At 47.3% G+C, this 17,604-nt stretch overlaps 1 protein-coding gene across 1 annotated transcript; it reads right to left on the reverse strand.

Moving 5' to 3' along the window:
* Positions 1-1,994: 1,994 nt before the first annotated feature.
* LOC136652480 (vomeronasal type-2 receptor 26-like) lies at positions 1,995-16,571 on the reverse strand. Its single transcript, XM_066629421.1, has 4 exons — positions 16,520-16,571; positions 16,099-16,280; positions 3,265-3,391; positions 1,995-2,899 (listed from the first exon to the last, which is right to left on the reverse strand). Exons 1-4 carry the CDS (start codon positions 16,569-16,571, stop codon positions 1,995-1,997), a joined length of 1,266 nt encoding a protein of 421 aa, XP_066485518.1.
* Positions 16,572-17,604: the final 1,033 nt, after the last annotated feature.

Raw genomic sequence — 17,604 nt, forward strand, 5'->3', positions numbered from 1 at the left:
AAAGTGGGTCTCAGTGGTAAAAGTTTGAGAACCACTGCCTTAACTCAAAACAGGTCAATGAGATGTCCTCGGGGGAGTGGGGGGTGGGTGACACCCTAGTGACCAAAATTCTAGAAATCATGACTTTTAGGAATAATACCATCATGTTATATACCATTTGAGGCGGAATTTCATGCGTTGCTTGTGGGGAAATATTCACTGCTTTATTTTCTGGCCATTATTATTATTCATTTCATGTCATGAACATTACTATCTCTCAGTCTCACCTACCTCACAGGGTTGTGAGGACAAAATAAGGAGAGGAACCATGCACACCACCCTGAGCTGCTTAGAGGAAAAGTGGTATAAAAATGTGAATGAATGAATGAATGAATGATGTTTTATGGGGTGACAACAATTGATAGGCCCTGGGTGTCAAATGACCTGCTTGTTAGGGCTCCTTTTTGTGTCAGGTTAAAGGGGGTGGAGACTCATAACTTAAGTTAAGCTGTGCTTGACTTGCCCATCTCTGCATATGAACACCTTATTGATTGCCTGCCAAGTCACAATAACACCTCAGAGGCTCTTGGAACCATTAGTCTGACTGATCAGTTTTGAGTTTAGTAAATCCACTTTTTGTTACATAAGGCAGTTGTGTTCTCTTTTTCAGATTAATTGGCCATAATGTATCACAGAATACAGATAATTCAACATGGTTTGTTTCATTACGTTCTTCATGAAATTATTATTCCAGTGATATATAACATTGTGCTTTTATTCATAAATACACATTTTCCCAAAGCTTTCCAAAATGTTGGCCACTAGTGGTGCCATGCCCCTGAGGGTGTCATCTGGTCTGGTACACACCTTCCACACACACACCTGTGATGCCACTGAAGGTGTATCGAGATCTTTCTCTTTCTGACCCAGCGACCCCACCAGCGCAGCAGAGTTGGGTGCATATTCTGATCTGATGCACCAGCCTAGAGCTCGTTATGACTAAGTGGCCGAGAACTAGATGATGAAAGTTGAAAGAAAAGGACCAGTTCTAAGTAACATGACTGAGAAGCAGTGCTTCATAATGCTCAGAAGAAACTGGGTTATTGCATCATGACCAGAAATATCCATGACTGGAAAAAAAGTAGATACTGCATACAAATTTCCAATAGTTAAGTAGGCTATAAAGGTCCCTACTTGGAAAAAGTGTTCCTCTTGTGAAGGAAGGACTTCTTGGAGGATGATTCTTCTCTTAGAGCAGGGGTGTCCAAACTTTTTGATAGGAGGGCCACATAATCTCTCTGACATATGCGTTGGGGGCCAAGAAAGAAAGAATTCCTTTACATTTAAAATTTGAATAAAGGTTTTACATAAATGAATATATTGGAGGTGGAACTTACATGAATAAATGAAGGTTTCATGAAAACTCAAGGCCTATAAAAGACATTGCACAAAGCAAGGCTGGCCTTTGCTGCTGCTTCACAGATGTAAAACAGCAAGTAGCGGAGGAAGCCCTTGGCCTGCAACTCACACAAGAAGTCAAACAGTAGACCCTTTCTCTGAGAGTAGTCACGTCAGGACAGTACAGGCTCCAACAAGTCTCTGGAGGGCCAGAGGCTCATTGGAGACTGAGGATTCTCCGTGGGCTGGATTGGGGGTCCCCAAGGGACAGAAATGGCCTCCGGGCAGGGGTTTGGGCAACCCTGTTTTAGAGGATGGAAACCATTGGGTTCTTTTGGTCACCTGTGCTGCCTTAGCATCATGCCTTTAATATGAACTTGGTGTTTCCTTGTTTCAACATTTTGACTTCTGGGTTGTATCTTGCATTATTAACATTATCCATGGATAGCTACCAAGGAGGTGCAATTATTGCTTCTGAAATGATTTCTCACCCCACCTTGTGGATTCTAAAGAATCTTGATGATTAAAAATGTAATATGCTGTGATCCAGCATTCATACTGTATGGAAACATATATAGAGAAAAAAATGCAAAACAACTATCATCTTAGAATCCAATTTAATTACTTCTTTTCACTGTTAGCAGCTGCTTGGAGTTGAGATCTGGGTTTAGAACAATTACATAGCATTTAGGGAGAAAAATGCAAGTCAGGAGGCCAGTGTTGGAGGCCAAGATGGCAAAGACCTCCACAGCTACAATGTCCTTCCCCTTAGTGCTCAGGTAAGCAGGAATGAAGGAGATCCACACACTGCAGAAGACCAGCATGCTGAAGGTGATGAATTTGGCTTCATTGAAAGTATCTGGCAGTTTTCGGGCAAGGAAAGCGACTGTGAAGCTGGTGAGGGCCAGAAAACCAACATAGCCCAGGACAGAATAGAGCATGATGATCGACCCTTCATTACACTCCACTATGATGTGCTCAGTCTGGGAGTGCATGTCAACATCTGGAAAAGGAGGAGAGGTGGACAGCCATACAGTGCAAATCCCCACCTGAATGAGGGAACAGTAAAGGACAATGGAGTGGGCCACCTTTTTCCCCAGCCATTTCCTCATCCTGTTCCCTGGCTGGGTGGCCATGAAGGCAAGGACCACAGTGATGGTTTTTGCCAAAACAGAAGAAACAGCCACAGTGAAAATGATGCCAAAAGCCGATTGTCGGAGAAGGCAGGACACCTTGCTAGGTTTTCCGAGGAAGAGAAGGGAGGAAAGGTAGCAAAGCAGGATGGAGCTGAGAAGAATGCAGGTGAGGTTTTGATTGTTGGCTTTGACAATGGGAGTGTTCCAGTTCTTTAAAAAGATCAGTATCACCATAACTGTTATTGCTGTAAAGGAAAAAGCAATAGAAACCAACCCAATTCCTAAGGGTTCGTTGTAGTTTAGGAAGGCTGTCTGTTTGGGGATACAGTGATCTTGGTTCTTGTTTGGGTACTGATCTTCTGGGCATTTGATGCAATGAGCTGCATCTGAAAAGGACAAAGAGAGTGTCAGTAGATGTATGAATCCAGAAGAATGATGGAAGTTTGAAAGCAAACATTGGACAAGAATTCCTCATTTTCCTGGTGAACAATGCTTAATATCAGGGGAATGACAAAATGCAGCAAGTGACAGGCACCAGTGGAGTTAAGTGCACTGAACTGATTAATGGACTGCCTTGAAGTCTTTCATGGATCCTCCCTTGTTAAAGTTGTAACCAGTTTCCCTTTAAGAATCCATGCATCATGATTTAAGTGTTTGGAGAAGAACAGACCATACCTAGGAATATATTATGGTGTTAGGTTGGACAAATATTTGCAAATATTTCCTGGAAATTCAGGACACTGTCAATCACCTGTCTGGTTAGATATCATGTCATCTGGACACGCAGTACAATCATAGCAACAGATTGCTTTCCCTTCTCGAACCGTTTTGCTGTGTCCGACACGGCAGCTCTCAACACAGGTTGAACCAGGCGGATTCTAAGGAGAAAGAACGGGAAGAAAGGCTGAAGGAAACATTTGATGCCCACCACCACGACCAGCCTTCTCTTTCAGTGCACTTCAGCTGATCAAGAACAGGAGATCAACTTGTTCCTGACCAGCAACAGTGAACTCCTCTGTTGCCAGTGACCTGCTGTAGACTCCTGTGGTATTTGACTTCAGGGAGATTCGGTAGAGAGATTTGTTTTTCCTACTGGGATTCAAACCAGTTCAGAGCACAGTCCAAAAGAAGTAGGAAAAACACCAGGATTTGGTTTAATTCCAAAGTGCCTTTCTGCTAGCAGAAAACTCAGTGTGCTTTTATTTCATCAGGGAATTGGCAATTGCACTGGCATTCCTGGCCCCTGTGCCACTCGGGGGCAGGATCACAGAAGATTGCCCCCCCCCACCAGTTGCCACCCCTTACCATCGCATTCAGGCTGCACGTGGTCTCCTCTGGCCCTCTGGAGGTCTTATAAGGGCTTTTAAACATAAGGGCTTTTAGAAGCCTTCCAGAGGTTTCAGAAGGCCTCCGTAGGGCAGGAGGAGGCCATATGCAACTTCCCCGGTCCCCAGAAGGGCAGCTGAAAGTGGTGAAAGTGTTGGTTGGGAGGCATGGATGGAAGCATGGATGCTGGCAGGGGGGCAGAGAGGTGGAACCCTGGGACGACTTTCCCTCTTTACCCTCCGTGGTATGCGAGTACCCAATAGCAATTAGATTCTGAATGGGGTAGCATCTAAGAATAAAAAGAATGGGACATAAGAGGAAGCTGTCTTTTAATACTCAACACTATGGACATCCTCCTTTTTTCTGTGTGTTTCAACTTGTTAAAAGGTGAGGCCCACCTTTGAGTGGGGCCCAACTCAAACCCCAGCTATCTATTTGATATTTTTCTCAATATAGGAATATTTATTTACCACCTTTTCCTCAATATAGATATTTGAATAATCAACATGAGAGGCTACTTGCCTGGCAAATATGTTTAAAATGATTTTATTCTGTGTCTGTAGAGGACAGGAATGACCCAGTACAAGTTTAGGATAAAGTGGATGAGGATAATTACTTTAGGTTTGTGTATTAATGGTACAGTCATAGCAATCCTACAAACCCTGGATAATACCGATCTGTGACTCTAAGGCTGCAGTCTTATTCAGTGTTTCTCAAACTGTTGGTCAGGACCCATTAGGTGAGTCACGAACCAATTTTGGATGGGTCCCCATTCATTTCAATGTGCATTTTATTTTTAATATATTAGACTTTATGCTACCATGGTATGTATGTTGGGGAAATGTTTCAGATCTGTACTTTTAACAGGCTACTGTGTATATGCTTTTAACAGTGATAGTCAATGGGTCTTACTCGAGGTAAGCGTGGTTAGATTTCCAGCTTCTAGGATGTTTGGGGAAAATAGATCAGTTAAAATTCATTTGGATATTAACTTTAGGTATATGTACTAATGGTTTGTTTCAGTTTTCCTACAAGACTTGTGACTGTAAGGCTGCAATCCTATATACACTTTCCTGTCAGTAAGCCCAATTCAACATAGTGAGACTTATTTCTGAGTAGTCAGGTATACGATTGCACTGCAGGGGTAAAATCCTTTGGTCACCCTGCACTGCTAGGACTCACATTCCAGCATTGCAGGACGCTTTCCGGCTGCCACAAATGGAGACTCAAGTAAGTTGTTGGCAGGTTTGGGTATTGGGCAGAGAGGAGGAGTAATAGGGCACTTCAGGGGAGGAACAGGGGTCGGTCAGGGAGGGGAGGGGTTGATCTGGTGGGAGTCATGCATGTCGAATCCTATCCCCTAGTTTTCAAGCTTCCCCACCCTCTGGATCTCCTCAAGCTTATACCAGTTATAGAGCTGGCATAGGTACAAGGAGACCCCTAGGCTGTCAGGGGGCCTATACAGAGGTAAGGGGAAAGTATGCTCCTTTACATCTCAAAGGCCTCTCAATCCTGCCCCCCACCATAGCATGCAGTGCATGCCTCCAGGAATGCTCTCATGTTCAGGAATGTTCCCAAGCAAATGAAGAAGTCACCTTGCTGAAGGATTTTAGCCCTACCTGCTGAAATCTGCTATTCCACACAATGGCCTCATCATGGATGGTAAGCTCTTGACTTGGAGAAATCTTTCCAGCTTGGATCTTAAGGAAGGATTGATTAGGGAAAGTGACCCAGTTGATGACATCAAGTCCAGAAGATGGTTCCTCTTTGGCAAACCAGAATTCATGGCCAGCACCATTGTTAAAGTGGACATTCTTCAAAAAAGAGTGCATCTAGATTGGACAAAAATAGAAAACACCTGATAGCTTCAATGTATATTGCGCACTGTATTACCAATCCCCTGGTCAGAAAAGGCACCTGTAATCCGGAGATGTACAAGTTAAAAGAACTTTTTCATTTATTAAAATCTATTAGAATACGCTTGGCAGATCTTCCTCATCTTCCTCTCCTCTCAGCTCACCATCATATCCAACATTTCCACATCTATGGGCCCAATCCAAACTTTGCAGCACTGATGCAACTGTGCCAATGGGGCCTGCTCTGCCTCCTGCATTGTGAGGGTAGTCACAGAGGACTTGTCAAGGTCAGGGAACAATTGTTCCTTTACTTGGGGCTATGGTGCAGGTCATTGGTGCTGGAAACGTGCCTGCTTACACCTGAGGAGCCTCTCCTTGCATCTGCTTTCTCGGGTGTAAAGAGAGCCTCCTCAGGTGTAAGCAGGCGGGAGAGCTGTGGCACTTTTCCAAGGGCTACAAAGGGGCGGTTATGTCTCACCTTGACAGCATAAGTTCCTATTATATTCCGCTTTTCTTACATTTTGGAACTTAAGGCTTCAACCCTATTCGGTTTCCTAGGAGTCAACCCCATTGAACCCAATGGACTTACATCTGAGTAGACATGCATAGGATTGGGCTATAAAGCAATGTGCATGGGATATCCAAGAGGTCTGTCATCAAAGTCCTGCAAGCTTCAGATCTGATTAGCTTATGCAATGTGCCCCCCCCATGTGCCTGGGAACATGATTTCACCCACACCACCCATTCAATCCACAGCAAGTTTACATAGAAGTGATTTCCACTGTGCTCCAATTATCTTCCTAGTAAGTGTGCTTGGGATTGCACCATACATAACCGTTTTAATACAGTAAGGAATGTACCAGCCAGGGTTCAATGTTCAAAGGTTTGCCTGTGTCTCTGTTCAGCATTCTTTTCGGCCTGGACGTATATATGGCATTTAAAGCATGTGCTACAGCATAGAGACCATTGTAAATACGGTAGCTCACAACACTCATCTCCATCTCAAATACAGTCTGAGGCAGACTCTCCAGTTTCTCCTCTCCGGTACAGTGTTTACAAGTTTTAATTTTCCCATCACGGCAGCACCTGAATGCAGATTTGTAGAAAAGGCAGAGAAAACGTGTGAGTGACTTATCAGGCTTTAGAGTCTGAAGGAAGTCCTGGAATCCTGGCACGGCCTTCATGGAGGTTGTGAAAGACAAAGTCCCATGGAATGTTTTTGCACAGAAGCCCTCAGTGGCAGCAGTGCTGATGAAATCCCACTGAGGTGACGTGATCCAAACCTTCCCTATAAGACATCTTTGTATACATTCAGCTACATATAAAATGACTGCCAGTGGTTCCAGAGTCTTAGAATCCCCGTCAACAATAACAACGTTGGCTGTCGTGGTTAAAAGTATGGAGAGTATCCTGAATATATTTTGCTTGAATGTATTATGAGTGGGATCTGAATTAAGATCCTTGATGCCAGTTTTTTCTAAGAAGGCAACACAAATGCTGTTCCAGGCAAGCAATGGTGTCAGCCTCTGCACAAAGCCTTCTCCGCTATAATTGTCTGAAACAATGAGACCAATCCATGTCCATTGGAAATGCAGCAGTAGCTGGACGATGCCGGTGTGCAGAGTACCTTCCCTTATTGTCATCCAGTATAGAGAAGGGAAATTATTTTTTGTGACTGGTTTCTCATACGAACCATAAGTAATCTAATGGGGGAAAACATGGCTCATAACAGCTTAGAAAATTAACCACCGTTTTCCATACCAAAGTATTTATTACAATCCAGACTTTTGTTTATCAATGATATGCTAAGTATACTGAACAATGTATCTTTGTATACATTCCCATCAATAAATTATAGTAAGTCTGCAATTGTATGCACACTTTCCTGGGAGGTAGCCCTGTAGACAGCAGCTTAGCTAAGGGGCTGCAGGGGGTAGCAGTTGCACTGGGCATCAAGCTTTAGCAGGACAACAAGTGGAGCTTGACACTAGTGACCAAAATTGTGAAAATATTGGTATGTATGAATAATACCGTCATGTTATATATCATTGGAAAGGTAATTTAATGCAGAGTGCAATGAAAAAAATGGCATTGGAATATCTGTATTCTATCAAAAGTTGTGGCCAATTAAGCAGAAAATAAAAACAAATTTGACCCCAGGTAGCAAATAGATGCCTTAGCTATGCTACTGAGGCAGCAGAGCAAGTGGGTGGTGAGCTGCTAGAGGAGGAGGAGTGTTCTTCCCAGTTTTCACTTTTTTAAAAGCCCAGGTGTGACGTCAGTTCTGGTTGTCACATCACGTCCCGGGCAACATTTTGAGCTTAGCAGCGGCCTACACAATCATTAGCTGTGCCACTGCCCATAGAACACAATGAGACTTACTTCTGAGTAGTCATGCATAGGATTGTGCTCCAAATGAGTTACAACACATTTCCTTTCACCATGTCCACAAGCCATCACTTAATGTCCTGAAAAGGGTAACGTATTTGATTCAGACTAAGCTATTGTTTTGCCAAGCTTCAAGTTTCCATTTTTAAAAAATTTTTTTTAATCTTTTAATCGTAAAAATCTTGTAAAAATCTAAAAAGTGATTTTTTAAAATCACTTCTATGGTTTGTATCCCCAGAATATGAGACATGACTAAGCAGTATTGAAATCAGTGCGATAGGATTGGCGTGCTTAAGCTTAAGAACAGTATATATAACTGGCTGCATTTATGACACATTTTCTTGGGATTCAAACCTGGGTGCTATACACTGAAAAGCATGTTTAGGGCAGGAGGTCTGGCTCAGTGGTGGAGCTGCTGCCATGTATGCCTGAAGATCTGGTGACACCAGTTCGAAACAACCAGAAGTATCTGGGACATGCTGATAATGAGTTGACCATCAGTGGCAGGGAGGAGTTGCTGTCAAGTCGCATGGGAGGCGAAGCAGCCAGAGGGAGGCCAGACTGGGAAGGAATTCAGCTGTAATGAGGCTTTCTATGAAAGATCAGAACTATTCTATTATAAAGGCTACTACAGGGTTTGGAAAACCTTGCTATGCAAACCACCTTGAATTAAAGTCTGAGGAGAAATCTGATGCCCAAAAAAGGCAGTATATAAACACCAACATTAGCATTGTCAGGCTTCGTGTGGGGGTGAGGCGGTTGTCGTCCGTGGAGTTTGGTTCCCTTCCTCCCAGGCCTTCCCAGCAAGGGAGAGGAGGCCTAACGAAGGGGGGAGGGAAGTGCCTCAGGAGCCTCAGCTGGGTGACCAAAGGGAGGGTGTCACAGCACCCTTCTCTTCCTTGCTGTCTCTTGAGGGTGGTGTTCACCAGTGGGGCTGCAGGAACTGCTCCACACCTTGCCCTCCTCACCCTCATCACAGGCCTCCCTTATGAAGCCCTCTCTGCTCCCCCTTCCTCCCTCACCCTCCTCCCACTTCCTTACAGGGGCCTGGGGCTCTGGTCCCTGCCTCCCTTCTTTCCCTTGAGTTTGGTGGAACAGGCAGCTGGGCGGGCGCGTCCAGGGTCCAGGCAGCCTCTCCTCCTCCTCCCGAGGCTTTTGCTGCCAGTGTGGGGTCCCTCTCCCGGCCTCTGCCCACATCTGGGTCAGTCGGGGTGGGAGGGAGGCAGCGACCCCGACTATTATTATGATTATGATTATGATTCTTTAGAGCTGGAGGTCTCTCTGCCCACATCTGGGTTACAGATCAGTCATGTTATGTCCTCCTATACAACTGAGATCTCAAGAACCTCCTCAAATGGTTATTTCTTCTGAATAAACAATTTACTTATTGCACTGCATTGCCCCTTTGCAATTCTTTTCAAGCTAAAAAAAAAGGCATTCACTGATAAAGTTACAAATAATATAAGAAGTGAAGAGCAGTATTATGCCACCCATTCATGCATCCAAATGTACCTACCTGTGGAAACTTGTAGTGGCTAAGAATGTTGGCCATTTGGATGACATACTCTACCGTGAATCCCCCAATGACAGACAAGACATCACCTTTCCTATCACACTTGTAATTGGGTGCATTCCTTTGTTGTTTGAAGAGTAGATCCAGGATGGACTTATATGTGGCCATCCCTTCAAAAAAGTTGTCATAGATTTTAAAGCCCAAGGTCACATTGGGCAAGAGGTTGGGATTCCTGTTGATCTCATGAATAGCAAAAAGGAAGGCCAGGACATGCTGGTAATGGTTGTACCCTATTCTGAAATTAGATTGACATTGAGGCAGAGATAAGGTCTAGCATATTGTCATGTGCACCACATATATATTTACAGTAGTACCACCCACAATGGCATTTCCTTGAGCACTGTTTTGCTACAGTGTTGTTCATCCTGGGCATGACTGACAGCTATAGTCAATCAGAGCAGTGTATTCTGGCCAGTCATTCTCAGGTTCTTGTCCCATCAAGAACAATGTCTTTTTTAGTGCTGGTTTGCACAGCACTCAATTTTAGGGGACAATGACACCCACACTATTAGATATATGCTTGTACAGTGAAAAACTCATCCCAAGTACAATGAGAAAAGGAAACAAAACTAAAGAGGTGTAAGGAAGAGGGCTGCAGGAATGGAGTTGTTCATCTGAGCAGAACAAAAATAATTGTGTAAGGGAACATTTCTTTCTTTGTCCTGAAGTAAGTCTTAGCTGCTGCAATGGATCTACTGTGCCTGTGATTTTGCTGCTGCAAGTCCAAGTGGATATGTGTAGGTCGTTTGTGGTCAGAAATGGAGATAGGATACAAACGGAGGTGCTTTCAAAGATATTTGCTCTCTTCCTGACCATGGCATTGCCCCAACCCCACCCTGTTCTTCTCAACAAGCTGCACCTGTTGAAATTTCACCCAGTGCAGTTGTTTGATCTCTAGTCTTCATATTTCAAATAGCATGATGGGTACCAAACAAGAAATAACTTACGAGAAATTGCCTTTCTTCATTGCTGGTAGTCTCTGAAAATTGCTTGCAGTATGTATAGGATGTAAAAGACAGAGGACCCCACCAATGACAGCATCTCCTAGCCTAGTATCCCTATAGCTTCCTTCAAATTCACATTGACTGGGCACATTCTCCCAACAGACAAGAAAATGGAGAAGCAGCAGTAAGAAGAGCAAAAACAAACACTGGGCTGCAAATGCATGTCTAACCCAGCTGCAGCTAAACTTCTGCATCCTGAACTACAGTTCCAGCTACAATTGTGGCTGGCATCCTGATGGAACCTCACAGGAACCTCACTCAGGAAGTGGGGTGCAGGAATGGAGTTGTTCATCTGACAGGAACAAAAATGATTACATAAGGGAACATTTCTTCCTCTGTCCTGAAGTAAGTCTTAGCTGCTGCAATGGACCTACTCAGACCTGTGCCAATGATTTTGCTGGAGCAAGTCCAAGTGCATATATGCACTTAGTCTGTGGCCATGAAAGGGGCTAGGATATAAACAGAGCTGCTTTCAATGCTCTCTGCTCCCTTCCTGGCCATGGCACAGCCCCATCCCCAAACTGTTCTTCCCAACAAGCTGCACCTGTTGAAATGCCACCCCAGTGCAGTCTTTTGTTCCCTAGTCTTCATGTTTCAATAGAGTGATGGCTACCAAACACAAAATAACTTACGAGAAATTGCCTTCCTTCATTGCTGGTAGTCTCTGAAAATTGATTGCAGTGTGTATAGAACAAATAAGAGAGAGGACCCCACCAATGACAGCATCTCCTAGCCTAGTATCCCCATAGCTTCCTTCCAATTCACATTCACTGGGCACATCCTCCCAACAGACAAGAGAAGGGAGAAGCAGCAGCATCAAGAGCAAAAACAAACACTGGGCTGCAAATGCATGTCTAACCCAGCTGCAGCTAAACTTCTGCATCCTGAACTACAGTTCCAGCTACAATTGTGGCTGGCATCCTGATGGAACCTCACAGGAACCTCACTCAGGAAGTGGGGTGCAGGAATGGAGTTGTTCATCTGACAGGAACAAAAATGATTACATAAGGGAACATTTCTTCCTCTGTCCTGAAGTAAGTCTTAGCTGCTGCAATGGACCTACTCAGACCTGTGCCAGTGATGTTGCTGGTGCAAGTCCAAGTGGATATATGCACTTAGTCTGTGGCCAGGAAAGGGGCTAGGATATAAACAGAGCTGCTTTCAATGCTCTCCACTCCCTTCCTGGCCATGGCACAGCCCCATCCCCAAACTGTTCTTCCCAACAAGCTGCACCTGTTGAAATGCCACCCCAGTGCAGTCTTTTGTTCCCTAGTCTTCATGTTTCAAGTAGAGTGATGACCACCAAACACAAAATAACTTACGTGAAATTGACTCCCTCCAGAGCTGGTAGTCTCTGAAAATTGATTGCAGTGTGTACAGTACATATAAGAGAGAGGACCCCACCAATAACAGCATCTCCTAGCCTAGTATCCCCATAGCTTCCTTCAATTTCACATTTACTGGGCACATCCTCCCAACAGACAAGAGAAGGGAGAAGCAGCAGCATCAAGAGCAAAAACAACCACAGGGCTGCAAAAGCAGGTCTAACCCAATTGCATCTGAACTTCTGCATCCTGAACTGCAGTTCCAGCTACAATGATATCTCTATGGCAGCTGCCTTGATAGAACCTCACTCAGGAGTCACATGGAAGCAGCATTGTGGTCACAGAGTTTCCTTCTGAAATGTTTGGCTGGTGTGGCGAGCTAAAGAAGAGATGCCTGATCAATCTTTGTTCCACCATTGAGTACTGACACAGTTCAGAATAAATCCATCTCCTTTAGAAATACAGATGTATTTCTTACGGACTACCCAAGGAAGGAAATTACAGTACTGGATAATTACAGAGTACCTAAACACCTCCCTGATTGTCCTTGTGAAATGAATAACATACATGTTTACGAAGATCAAACAGTATGTAATTTTGGGAAGGGCAGTCTGAACTGGGATCATGGTGAGATGTGAGATGTGTGTTGCCTTTGCTGCAATTCCAGTTCTGATTTCACCCCTCATTACTGAACAGCTACGCTATGGTAAATAAAACTGATAAGGGAATGCCATGCAGGTGGGCCCAATCATATTATACTACATATAAAACATGGCCTGTTGGTATTTTTTTCTAATAGCAGTGGGAACAACATTTAATAAACAGAACAATGGTGGATGGGGGGGGGGCTTTAAGACTATAGGGCTTATAGTTACACTTCCAATCATGCCCCTGTGTGAACATTTAAAAGGAAAGAAAGCAGGCGTGTCCTCGGTGGGAGCGAACTGGGCTGGCTTACGGCCCTGCCAAGTGGCTAGGTGCGCGTCTCAGCGAGGCGAGGGCGAGCAGGAGAAAGCAGGCGCGAGGCCTCGGAGCTTTCAGCCCCCGCCAACAGGCTGAAGTGGCGCGTTCCAGTGAATCCACCAGTGAATTCTAGCACACAGGGTGGGGGGACATTTCTCTTTCAGGCTCACTATGGGTAAGAGAATCCAGAAGAGGGGCGTGAACGCCCCCAAGAGACCTGCACCCCCTCCTTCCCCTCCAGTTTGTTCTTCGGAAGTGGAGGAGGATTACAACGAGCTGAGGGCGCTGTTGGCGCACTTTGAGGCTAGAGCAGGAGAAAGCCCTTTGTGGTGCGGGGAAAGGTGATGGGGTGGGGTATCTGGTACAGTTACCCTGCTACGTAGGTCTACTAGGAAAGGGCGCGGTACCCGTCTCAGTGAGCTTTTGTCTTCTAGGAAGCATGTGAGGGGCCAAGGGGTTGTTGATGTTCCAGAACCCTCTGCCGAAAGGGACCACACACCCAAAGTAGAGCACAGGTGCCACGCAGGTAGCGCAGAAGGGCGCACAGCTGGCGCTGAGCACTTCAGGTGAGATGGCACTGGATGCAGGTGGCAGTTTAGGAACGGTATGGGATGAGCGGGAGGGCTTTGCACCGCTCTTGGGGCGCATTGGAGGCCCTGGTTTCAGTGGGGGGGGGAGCCCAACCCATATTTCCCAGGGGGTTTGTACCAGCAAGGAGCCCAGGGCGGGCTGGCACAAGCTGCAGTGGTGCCGGTTGGTGTGGCCACTCCCCCACGCCCTGTCTGGGCCCCTGGGGCGCCAGGCTTGGCAGCTTTCCCCCCCTTGAGGAACTTGATGGTCCCTTTGGCCACCCCTGGGGTGCCATTGGGAAGTTGTGTGGAGCAGGTTGAGCATCCCCAGGTCTCCTATGGGGACGTGGCTCTCCCCTTGGGTAGTCACTTGGCTCTAGCAGTCAAAGAAAAGATCTGGAGGGGCGAATATGTGGACATGTTCAGCCTTCTGCAGATCGAGCCAGAACCAATCCCAAAGTTGGGTGAGCCAGTTCAGGACCAGGAGATGGTGAGGAAGCGGAAGATTGACAAAAACTGGGCTAATTGGTTGAAAGGTTTTGTCATTTACGCATCCGTGCTGCTGTATCCCAACCGTGCAGATGTATCCCAACCGAGGCCCTGCTCTGCTCAAGTATTTGGACATTGTGCACAGGGCATTCAGGGACTATACGGGCATGGCCTGGATGGCTTATGTCCACCATTTTAGGTTGCGCTCCACGCATGATCTGGCGTTGGATTGGCGTGTTCCACAATGGGAATTGTGGACACAGTTGGTCATCCCTTCCAGGCTGGCGTGGGGTGACCGCTCTGACAGCGGCCATATTACTGCCAGGAATAAATCTGAACCAAGCAAGACACCCAATGGTGCCGTGTGGGTTCAAAACCCATGAACGTGTTTTGAATTCAATGCCTCAGGAAAGTGTGGAAGGAACGACTGCACTTTCCTGCAGGCATGCGGCTTGTGCAGGGCCGAGCACCCGGTGTCCTCCTGCCCTAAGCTGGGTGGGCCCAAGCAGGGTGTTGGACAGCAGGCAGGGCGTAGCCGCAGGGGCAGCACTCCCTCTTTCCCTCCCCCCAATAGCAAGGGGGCCAACACTGATTAAGTTTCCCCAGTTATGTTTATGGTTGGGTTCTTACCCTGACAAAGTTGCTGCGGCGCATTTGGTGGAGGGGATTTCTTGGGGTTTTCGAATTCCGGCAGCAAGGCCCATTGAGCCTGCAGTTACCCTTTGAGGGTAGTGCCTAAAAAATTCTGTGGGGAATTCCGGCTAATTCATCATCTCTCCTTCCTGGAGGGCAGCTCTGTTAACGATGGGATCCCCAGTGATCTGTGTTCTGTTAGGTGCACTATTGTGGCTGTAGTCATGCGGCATGGGTGCGCTAATGGCGAAGGCGGACACAGAGTCCGCATTCTGCCTGCTTCCTGTCCATCCGGATGATTTCTGCCACCTGGGCTTTTGTTTCAAAGGCGCCTATTATGTTGACAGAGCGTTGCTATGGGATGTGCTATTTCGTGTGCCCCTTTGAGTGTTTCAGTACCTTCTTGGAGTGGGCTGTCCAGTTTCAGATGGGGCGGGTCATTTCCGCTCACTATTTCGATGGTTTACTTTTCATGGGACCGGCTGGTACTGGAAAATGCGAAATGCTGCTCTCGACTTGTATTGCTCTGTGTGAGCATCTGGGATTCCCCCTGGGGCACAACAAGACCGAGGGTCCTGCCACTCAGTTGATGTACCTTGGCATCAACCTGGACACTGCTAACCAGTGTAGTAGGCTCCCAGAAGCCAAGCTGCAGCGACTGGCTGGTTTGCTTAGGCAGGCCCTGGCTGCCAAGAAAATGACACCGAGGGAGCTTGAGGTGCTAGCTGGGCACCTCAACTTTGCCTGCTGGGTCGTGGCACCGGGGCGGGCCTTTTTGTGGTGCATGTGTGACTTGATGGCAGGATGGCACAGGCCTTCTCACTGCATACGGGTCACTGCAGGGCGACGTGGCCGTGTGGCTCCGGTTTCTCGAACAATTTAATGGGGTTTCGTTTTGGAGAACATGGAGGTTGGTGGAGGCTGAGCTGTAGGTGCAATCTGAGCAGCAGGGGGTCATGGGTTCGGAGTCTATTTTAGGGGTAGCTGGTGCGTTGCCTGCTGGCCAGGTGACTGGGTGCAGGAGGGCATCACAAGGGATTTGACCTTTCTCGAGTTTTTTCCCATCCTGATGGCAGTGCACTTATGGGCCCCCAAGTTTGCCAATTCTTCTGTTCGCTTCTGGTGTGACAACCAGGCGGTGGTTAGAAAGGCAGCTAGCTTGCCTGTATGGCACGCTAGCAATGATTGCCAGGCTTGACCCCCTATCAGCCGGCAGCAGGGCTTTGCTGCCAGCTGATTGGCTGGCTGGCCTGAGGGGGCGGGACAACTGAGCTTGATCTAGCGCGCAGGCGATAGACCTGGCTCAGTTCCGTTCCTGGAAGCGATCAGGTAGGACGCTTCTCCAGGAGTGGAAGAAGAGGCTGCTCCACGACGGGGCTTGGTGCGCGGTTGCTGCACAGGCTAGCTCCCGTCAACACAGCAGTGGGCAGCCTCTCCTGCGGGGGGTGGCTTTCTTTACGTGCTCTGCAGCCATGATCCAGGGGCGATGGGCTCGTGCACCCGCGCTTGGCGGCGGGGGTTGCCCCTTCGGTTCTTTGGGGCACGGCATGTTTGCGTGCCCCACGAGTGACGGCTGTTGGGTCCCCCTGGGGGTCCGCTTGGTGTGGCTGATGCCCGTGTTGGGTGGCCTGCCCGCGGCCCCTGCCCAGGGAAACCAGCTGGAGTTGCATTACAGCACTCAGTGGGGGTGTGCCTCGTGGCTGCACACCATTTTGGGGCTCCTGCCTCGTGGTGTTTCCAATTCAATGCCACAGGGAAATGCGGTAGGCAGGGATGCTTGTATGCCCATGAGTGTATGCTGCGGCATGAGTGGGGCATTTCGCACCCGGTCACAAAATGCCCACGTCTCAGTGGTCCTAGGCAGGGTTTTTGCCCCTTACAGGGCAAAAGGTCTGGCGGCGGCCCCGCAACTGGTGTTAGCGAGGGGTCCATCGCCGATTAAGATTTCCTCCTTGGTTTACTGGCTGCAATTTTATATTGTTTGTTCTGCAGCCAGACTGTTGCTGGAGGGTTTCCAGTTTGGGCTTTAAGATTTGGGCCCCGCCACCGTGTTAGTCCCACGTTCTCTGGTCAGTTGCTGATGACAGGGTGGAGGTTGTGAGCGGTAAAATAGCTTAGGTGGTTGAGGCTGGTAGAATAGTTGGACCGTTTGCTGTTCCTCCGTTGAGGAATCTGCTGGTGTCCTCTCTGGGTTTGGGGCCTAAAAAGCCCTGGGCTAGTTCAGGCTGATTCACCACCTGTCCTTTCCAGAGGGTTCCTCTGTAAATGACGGGATACTGCCCCAACTCAGTATGACACACTTCTTTAGATGGGGCTGTTGCCCGCCTCAGGAGGTGTGGCCCTGGGGCTTTGATGGCGAAGGCAGATATTTAATCTGCCTTTAGACTACTTCCAGTGCACCCCTAGGATTGCAATCCATTGCCCGCTACCTTGATCTCCTTTTGAGGTGCCATCTGGGTATGATGATGGAAGGGATCACTAGGGACCTAACAATTTTGGAGCTCTTCCCGATTGCCGTGGCGACTATCGGGCCATGATCCACATATTAAACATGCAGACCTCTGCCCGGGTTATGAATTTGGTTATAGTCTTTGCAAGCAGTGCCTTGCTATCAACACTGTTTTCTCAGCCAGACATCTACCTGGGATTGAAAATAGCATAGCCGATGCCCTCTCTCGAGTTCAGAAGGAGTGCGTTTGGTAGCTAGCCCCCGAAGCCAGTTAGGATCTCGAGCCCGAGGACCTAGAAGCCACCTGGGCATCGCTGGCTTCATCTACCCATGGCCAGCTACTTGAGTAAGATCTGACCATTTGCACCCCACACACATATGCATTTTGGACTGCATAACGGGGACATCCGGTGGATCTGTGTTCATCTATCAGGCTGCCATTTCTTTTCAGTCACAGGCCCGGGGAATTCAGGATCTCACCAAGGAGTTTAGGGTGTGGAAAATGGTGGCTGGTTT

Source organism: Tiliqua scincoides, chromosome 5 (genome assembly GCF_035046505.1).
Source record: "Tiliqua scincoides isolate rTilSci1 chromosome 5, rTilSci1.hap2, whole genome shotgun sequence".
Classification (NCBI taxonomy): domain Eukaryota; kingdom Metazoa; phylum Chordata; class Lepidosauria; order Squamata; family Scincidae; genus Tiliqua; species Tiliqua scincoides.